Below are 9564 nucleotides of genomic sequence, written 5' to 3' on the forward strand. Positions count from 1 at the left end.
GATTTACCTTCAGATCTGTGCTCTTCATCTGTCATAACCATCGGCTGAAAAGATTCTGTAAACTCTATGGAGATCTGCCGGTCGTGAGTGCATACACACTGCAGAATTTGCCCGTCATCGTTCCATCTTATACTCATTTTTAGTCAATTTATAAACTGAAATCAAACAATACAATGTGCATTGGTACAATAAGACATGATAATGAGAGAGTACACACTAATGCGATATTGGACCTATCAGTCATTTATTGTGTGATTGGCACGGTGAAAAACCTGTAGTGTGTTCTAAGGTTTAGGGCGGCGCAAGACCTGAAACATCTTCGAAAGACCCCCCAAGAAGATACGGTAGATAAGTGCATTGTTTATTTAGTTGCTAACACGTGTCTTTACGAAGTGATTATTTAATCAGACCTCTGTGTGTTCGGAACGATTGTGGCTGTTTTACATATGCCGATATAGCTAGATGCCGTTTAGAGGATAATATACCTGTTGCCAAAAAGACAACTTATGAAGAGTGTAAAAAATGTTAAATCTACAGATATTCATATGGGTTTAACATGCAGGAGGGAGACTTTTGCTGGAGTTCAGTAACGGACAGCCACTCGCCATGTTTACAAAAGTCGTAAGGTGATTTAAGGTCCACTTGGAGCCAGCTAGTTACCTTAGTTGCAGAAGTCCCTGGTGGAAATGCTGGATTATGCCAAATAGGAGTCATGGGGGGATATAGGAGTGGTGATGTTCAGCTACACCGACTAGGCATCAGAAAGTTGGGTTAGAAATTTTTATGTTGATAGTAAATTGGAAGGCTGTGGTCTATGTTTTCTGTAGAGACCCCAATTCAAATGATTAGATTCAATTTCAAGTCAGGAAGATGTGCCTGTAAGATGGTACAATGCTGGCACTTGGGAGAAATGTGGAGCCAAATAATATAGTTTAATTTTGGGGTTACCTTTTCCCCCTAAGAATAGGCTTTTACAAGATATTAGACAAAAGTCCCGTGGATCGATTATTCCAGGTGAAGCGAGTAAGGGACATCACTTAACATTGAGAGGGGGACTGCTACCAGAAGGGTCTGGAAAAGAAATGACAATTTAGGAATATTATTCATTTTGACTGCTATGATCCTACCCAGCCAGTAGTTGAAGAGGCGGTTAGCTCAATCAGCCTGTAATATAGAAAACAGTGAGGGGAAGTGAGAGTTTTCTTGGAATAATAGATTATATTGTGATGTAAGAAAACTACCGGATTAAATTTTTTAGGCTGCTGCTTAAAGTTAAAATGTGATTTAAGGGAATCGGCGTTCTGGTGGGGGAATATGAAGAAGCATGGCCTTCAATTTTCAAGTAATCTATTACATAGCCAGATAAGTTACCATATCTTTGCGTGAGGCTGTAGAGGTTGCGCAAGGAGAATCTCATCTGGGATAGTGAGAGCAAAATGTCGTCTGAATAGAGAAATCTTATTGATATCTGTGACCTGCACCCCCTGGATGTTGGAATAAGATCTAATGTGAGAATCAGATTGGCCAGATCAATAGAAATTAGGGCATAATCAGACCATATTAATGGGTCAGTCTGGGCTGATTTCAGGTTTACGGCTAGGTCATGGCTGACTAGGATCATATCTATGCGAGAGTATGACTTGTGGATCAAGGAATAAAACTAATTTTAAGTGTGCACAAGATACAGTAGCCAGCACAAACAGAATCATCCACAAGTATTGAATATCCTTAGGAAGGACTCTGTTTTAGGTCCTAATAATTCTGTCAAACTTAGGTTCGTTTATAGGAAAGCCAAGAACCTAAAAGAGAAAGTTAAGGAGTACCCTACCCTAAGAGAAAAACGATGAGTTAAAATATTTTTTAAACTGCTGATTTTTTGAGTTGATTTAAATTTTTGATTTGTATGTTATGTCTTGTTTGTCTCGCAAGACTCAATAAAAACTACTTGATTTTTTTTTTCTAAAAAAATGTTTTTTAAACTAAATTTCTTGAGTTCTGGATATATGCGGAGGTAAATGCACATCTAATTATGCAATAAGCTCTAGCATTCTAATTGGGATATACAAAATGAAGGTTTCGGTTTTTGTGGCTTTTAAATGATGGTTCGTCCTTGTTTATAGAATTTTACAATTCCATCTAGGGATCTTTATGCTTCACCAATTAATATTCCCCTTTGTAAGCAGAACTATATTAAACACTTGTCCGGTTTTATAATATTTCTTATGAGATAGGTTATATTGCATGTGCAGGTTATTTTATTCTGATTTATTCTGTGTAAGACTCTCAAGCCTAGTCATCCTAGTTTTAGATGTCAATATATTCTATTTTGGTCTAGTAGTAGTGATGTATATTTAAACTATGTTCTTTTGAATCCCTGGCAACAGAATCCACTGAGCTATCTAGTGATTTACCTGCCTACTGATTTATTTTGTTGCATACCTACTTTTCTTGTATACTCTTATCCTTCTGTTCATATCTACCTACTTACATGACCTATTTCCCTATCTGTCCACTGTTTTACTGATCAATAGATCTAATGCACTACTGAGTTCACACCTGTAACATCCCTCGCCTTATTCCAAGCCACTACATATACTAACTGCAGGCTCAACTAGTATCTCACCTTGTCCTTTAATAATTACACTCCTTAAATCCTATTTTATCCTCCCTATCTAATACCACACTTTTCCCTAACCCACTTTTTCCATTCTGCCTCTTTAGAACGTCTCTCCCCCACTCACACTACCTACCCCAGTAACCATTTCAAACTAAATACCTCTCCCCTATTAGCCAAGACTCAATAAAATACCCCCACACTGTATTCCTCCCCTTCACCTCCTCCTAAACTCTAAGCACAACTGACAACATATTGAGTTACATTGTTTCTTTGAACCCTGATAACCTATACATAAACTCACAATATTACACCTCTTACCCATAGCTCCTGAAAACAAGGAATGAACCAAAACTACAGACCACGCTCCCACCTCCTACGGACCACAGCCCGATACACCATGGCAACCTACAACAATTAGCACTCCACAGCTAAGAAAATATAAGTATAACAGTTTTCTAGATCTTCTAGGTGGAGGATCCAAATCTGCAGCACACAAACATCACCTCTGACACTAGGCAAGTACAATAGTGTACTGTCATCTGTTCTTTTCAGTCTACACTGGTCAATCCTCATATCTGCTTTTCCAGTCTCATTTTTAAGTTATAACGTTCTTTGTGAATTTCACTCAAATACGTTTCATTGAGTTAGTAGTCATCTCTTTGTTTGATAGACAATATTGTGATTTGAATATTACCTTGTTTAATAGATGGAGCACTTTAGTTGTGATGAGACCATCAACGTAACAAGGTAGTATGGTACACGAAGTTCCGTGCAAATGTCCATTGCAGGTTTACTATCAAACTACAAAGATACTGTGGTAAAGGAAGCCCTAACTTTAGTTTTTAAGTGGCCTATATATGAATCTCCAAGAGGTTTTCATCTCAGTAAATTACGAAATCTTAAAATACCATGTCTATTTATTATTAGACAATCGCAAGATATCTGTCACGGTCCCAGCATCTTCTATTGCATATGCAATATTCGCAGTTCCCATAGGTATCTATGGGAACCGCGAATATGCCCTATTTATCAAGCTTTACCCCGACAACTAACGCTAGATGGCATTAGCCGTTCTATCCTATGGAAAGAGCATCGTATGGGTGAGAACTTCGGATCTTCCTTCCCATCACAAGCTGTATTCCCAGCATGCACAGCTTCATGGCGATTATTTTACTAGACTATTTGCCGGGACAGGTTCCTGTTGAGGCTGCTGTCCCAGCTCAACAATTTAAAAACATAGGCATATTCATTGCGTTAAGAAATGATAATTAACATAAAGAAAGGGTGATGGGTCAAAAATAGACTCAGTTCTTTAGAAGCCAGCTTGCTTCACATCAAACAGAATTTAAATGGCCACTGTCAAATTAGTAAGGCTAATCTTGTTTGTTGTTTCTACTGATGAGCACACTTACTCACAGCACAAGTTATATTTCATAATTTAGTTTCTTGCATGTATATGTAAAGGGTATGCATTTTACAGTGGCGCTGTTGGAGTTCCTAAGATATGAAAACCATCATGTTGTATTTGGTAATTGATGTGTCTATACTCCATGGAGAGGGGGCGTGGTCTAAATTGTTACTTCGTAATGGATTGAATTATACAATTAACATGATACACGTATATACTGTACATTCTAGTGAGAAAGGACTGTATATAATTTATGTATGTTTTAAATGTTAATGTAAGTGGGAGGCATGCCACTTAGGGACTTCACACCCGATACAGACGATTAGCCTGTTCTAGTCACACACTATAATAAGCCTCCTGGTAGATGACCTTTTAAACCTTGAAAATGACCCCAGTCTTAAGGGTCGAATCAAGATGGAGGTCAGCTGAAAATAGACCTCTGAGAAATCAACACTGCCAGATAGCACACAGAATTTGAGGCACTCTTTTTCCCAGGATAAGAGACACTTTATTTTCTCTGCACTCAAAACATCTTCATACTGGTAGGAAATCTCACTTCCGCTGGGGATTGTCTAAATTTCCATTTAAAAAAAAGGAGATCTCAAAGCGAAGACTGACCTGGTCATAAGGGAGCAAAACTTATGTCTTAAACTAGTTAGCAGCACTGGAATTTTAAAATGAACATATCTAGCACTTGTCATATAGAACTACAGATACTGTAATTGGGTGGTGTTATGCTGCTGCACACGAATATTGACTTAATAACAAAATTACAGCTATAATACTTTGTACAATTATGGGACCCGTCTGCAGTAAAAAAAAACCGCTAAAAACCAGACCAAATATTGTCAGATTATAAGCACATAATGCCAGCCTGTGGCATCCCAGAACACTTGTTTACTAATCAGTGAAAATATCCCCCCCATCCTCCATACAAATTTATGTCAATCCTGTGCATCCAGTGTGCTGGGTAGGTTTATTCCAGATCACCTGCACAGGTGCTATGACTGCAGACAGAGACATATTTTCCCCCAGATAATCTCAGGTTAGGTTATCGGGGGATCTGATAATTTGCTTTGCCCGCAGTCAGAGGGTGTATGCAATTGCACAGTGCATGGGATCCATAAATACTGAGTGACCACTGTGATACAGTCAGCGGAAGCTGGAGGATAGCGGTGAAAGGAACAGGATTCAGTTGCCAGGGTGCAATGCTGTCATAATGGTGATGTGTCAAGCGTTGTTTTTCCAGCAGCATTTTCAGCAGTGTAATAACCTGGTTTTATTGCTTGATTTGGAGCAATACATACAATTATTTCTCTTTTGTAGCCATTATATTGATACTGATAATGGCAATTGCTATATTCCTCAAACACAAGTGAACACATACAAGTTACTATTTACCATTTATTGAACATACGACATGTCTGATGGAATGGAAAAGTAAATAAACTGAGTTATGACTGAAGACATCACCCAAAAGCCCAATTTTTAAGTATTCATATAACTATTGGACTAATTAAAATAATGTTTTATTCCATCCCCCAGTTTCTGTATAAGAACCAGAGGTCAAATTTCTTTTACAAGTCTGGCGAATACTTTTCAATAAAATTAAACTAGTTGGTCGCAGCAGGATTTTGATTAGATCTACTAGTTGCTTTGGTCGCAAACGGAGGAATGCCAGGGAAAGTATCTTTAAAATGTTGAAAATGCCTAGTCTGATGTCTGACTTTACAGCCAACATTATATTTAATTCATGTAAAGCTTAAATAATCTGTCATAGCATTTCTTTTATATTACAAATACAATTAGACAATTTAAAATTAAAAAATATAAATAAAAAAAACCTTTTGGAGGTACAGTATGAAAAGCTGCTCAAAATAAATAAGGTTATTTAAATGGAAAACTAACTAACCTGATTGCTAAATATAAAGTTGTTCAAGTAGCAGCTTTTGCTCTAGGAAATATATAGTTGTTCACGACACTACTACACAATGAATACATTAACAATATGATAACATGCCCTAAACATGTTCAGTAATATAGCAGTTTCAGTTAGCTGTACGAAATGTACCAATTACAGCCCTAAGGGTCTGTTTACAGTAATCAGGTGTAAATGTGTTTTAATGTACAAAATGATCACATGAAATAGGCATTAACAACGGCTTTCGTTGGTCTCACAGGTGCCTTTCACATAGATGTATTCTAAAATCTTACCATTACATTTAAGATTTTAGAATGCTTCCCAAACTATTTTAAAAAGAGAAATCTTATGCATAAATTAAAAAAAAAAAAAAAAAATCATGCAAAACTGCAACATATACAGTTATTTGGATAAAAGTGCATGGAAGATGCACACAAAATACCTGCAAGCCACATGTAAATTAAAACTTGTCATAGTGTGAATGAACCCTAAGGGTACATTAACAGAAGTTTTGAGATCAGTCCATTGGATCACTGAAAATCCAATGTGTAGCTTCACCCCTAAAATTCTCTTATTTATTGAACTCCATATAAATATTTTTTTAAGCTCACAACTGGGAGGACTTTCTGCACACCAAATATAAGCATTAATATCAATGCAAACATTTTAGAGCCTCGTTTTCTTTAAAATAAGTAGATGTCATTAAAGCAGCTTTGAGATGAGCTCTTGCTAAACGGAACACGAAATGTTCAGGTGTCCAAAGTGCATGGTGCGGATAAACCTATGGTAAAATAAAGTAGTTTTTGTTTGGAAAGCTAAAGGTCAGTGCTTGCACTGAGATCAAGATATATGCTCCAGTGGCAAATAAGACATTAAGCAGCAGGGGGGACGTTCACGGGATCCCATCTTTCCTCTGGCAGCATTGGGATGGGGGCACACCCCAGTCATAGATATAAGATAACCTCAGTTTGATCTCCTCTTTGCACAGCTTCCCTTCCTTGGCCAAGGTCTGGTGCTTCTCCAACATGTCCTCAATGCTCTGCTTGTGGGTGACTATATATTTGTTGTTACAGCCCCTGGACTTGTACTCTGTGTCAAATCGTGGGTCGTGGACCCTATTGACATCCAGGGGGGCTAACCAGGCCCCCAGAGACACGTCTTCACTCTGCCAGTGAGCCAGGTAGTCTCTGGTGAGGCTCAGGTAGTGCACCAGGTCCCAGGACAGCACATACCCCCCTCCCAGGGCATAGGGCAGGTAATAATCACACAGCACCCAGGAGCTCTCCTTCCACTTCCCCGCAGATTTGACTCTCCCACGGCCGGAGAAGAAGCCCCAGAAGAGCCTCTTGGCTTCCTTGCCCTTCAGCTCCTCCACCAGCACGTCCAGCCGGGCGAACGTGTCGTCGTCGGCCTTGAGCACGAACTTGTAGTCCAGGTGGCCGTCCAGCCAGACGTACATGAGCAGCAGCTTGGCCGTCAGGTTCTCGTACGAGTCCCTCAGCTCGGGCAGGAGCAGCAGGTCCCCGTGTCTGCGCTGCTCCATCTCCAGCGAGGCGGCCTCCTCCTCCCCCAGCCCCGCCGTCCCCACCACGAAGCGGCACCACAGCTCCCCGTCCTCCCCGCGGGAGGCGGAGGACAGCCAGGTGCTGCGGATGATGCTGCGCCGCTCGGTGTACTTGGGCCCGCTGGCGATGAGCACGGCCAGGAAGGCGGAGGCGCTGCTCTTCTCCGGCGGGGCGGGCTGCGGTTCGCCGGGAGCCCGGGGGTGATGGTGGGGATGGTGGCGGGGCTGCTGATGGGGGAGGCCCCGGGGACCCGACGGCTTGAGGCTCTCCGAGGTGCACTTGGCCAGGTACAGCAGGACCATGGCGAAGAAGAAGAGCACGCCCAGGCCCAGCGCCGTCTTATGGCGACACACCAGCCGCAGCACGTTCATGGCGACGGGCAACTTACGAGCCAGGTACCAGTCAGTCAGTCAGTTGTCCGCCATCCTCTCTCCGGTGACTGTTATTAGATTTCCCGCGCTCATGCGCGAGCTGTCTGACACTAGGTCACGTGTCCAGAGCTGCTGGCGACCAGAGGGTAGCTCCGGGCTTCATCCGGCCAGTGACCGCAAGGCGCGACTACGCGGTGCCGGCTCGGTGTCACCGGCTTGGTAGCCTCCTCGTCTTACGGGTTAGATAGAGGGTAGACACGTCAGACATCACCGCGGCAGCGGGCCTCTACGTCACCGGCAGCCATCAACCGCCTTATCCGGGTCGTGGCCGCGTTGCATTGTGGGAGATGTAGTTCCACAATCTACATGACACCATCACTCGCATCCAAAGTGCTGAAATGACAGACACAGTGTAAGACTTAGAGAAAATATTTAATGTTTACTGTAAATTGTTCAGTTTGATCACTCCATAATAGACAGGGGATGCAGACTCAACTCAGCAGCCTATTAGGAACAATTTAAATGGAAAAAAAATGCAAGTGGTTCAGTAACCCAGCCATAGGCAGCCCATTATGGGACCGGCTTGGGTGGGGGGGGGGGGGGGTTGTCGGCAGATTCCCCCAGCCCAGCCTGCCCCTGATAATATACAATTAACAACGTGCACAAATAATATACAGTTATGCAATTTTTGCAAAATAATATTTTACTTCACCAGATAATGAGACATTCGGCTTTATACACACTGGAGTTATAAATTACAACTGTTTTACTAGCATTTATTTACACATATAAAAGGATAGTGTCACCATACCCACCACTGATGCTACTAATTGATGTAACGTTCCATTTGCATTTAGTTTCTCGGAATGCATCTTGTTCTATAAAAATGCATTTATCGTAGGTACATGCATTTTGGAAGCCAAATGGAGGCATGGATTAATATCAAGAGTAATTGATAACATTCTCTGTGGGCCAAGGTATATTGCTGCATTTATTAATACACTGTCTGTCACGATAACCCATACAGGGTGCTGTTAATTACTGTGATCAACTAATTCCGTTCAGCAAGTTAGAAGTACCCACCTGTGATTAATTTTCCTTAGCAAACAGTGTCGGACTGGTACACCATGGTTACTGGGGAAATCCCTGGTGGTTCCCACTGGGGGGGGGAGGAACCCTAGCCCTAGCCCTAACCCTAACCCTAACCCTAACCCTAACCCTAACCCTAACCTATCAAACTCTTCTTGATCTTCTCCTTTGCTCCACTACGAATCTAGACTACTGTGCCTAACCAAATGCTGGTGCGAATTGCGTACATAGATATAATACATGAGGAGACTTGGGTGGAGGGAGGATGGACTAGTCACCCCTCTTTAGACTAGCAATGCCCCCCCCCCCAGCTTAACATTTTTCTAGCACCCTGCTTTCCCCTGTGAGCTCTTCATTCTGTTCTATGACAGTATTTTCAACCTTATGTTATAGGGTCTATTCAATGCTGGAACACTGCACCACTCTGCAACATAACAAAATTTGGGTAATGGGCCAGCAATGGAGTTCCAGCACATGCTCAGGAAAGACTCGGCTCTGCTCTTCTGAACATTGTGGCCCCCTGCCCTCCAGTCCCTGTACCAGCTTCACTCCCTGCAGTGATGGTAGTTCCGCCACTGCGTCTATGCCACCTT

At 41.8% G+C, this 9564-nt stretch overlaps 1 protein-coding gene across 1 annotated transcript; it reads right to left on the bottom strand.

The window, feature by feature from the left end:
* Positions 1–5279: 5279 nt before the first annotated feature.
* On the bottom strand, positions 5280–8220 carry B3GALT6 (beta-1,3-galactosyltransferase 6). Its single transcript, XM_075189727.1, has one exon. The coding sequence runs from the start codon at positions 7880–7882 to the stop codon at positions 6839–6841; it is 1044 nt and encodes a 347-aa protein (XP_075045828.1). The 5' UTR covers positions 7883–8220; the 3' UTR covers positions 5280–6838.
* Positions 8221–9564: the final 1344 nt, after the last annotated feature.

This window comes from Mixophyes fleayi, chromosome 11 (assembly GCF_038048845.1).
Source record: "Mixophyes fleayi isolate aMixFle1 chromosome 11, aMixFle1.hap1, whole genome shotgun sequence".
Taxonomy (NCBI): domain Eukaryota; kingdom Metazoa; phylum Chordata; class Amphibia; order Anura; family Limnodynastidae; genus Mixophyes; species Mixophyes fleayi.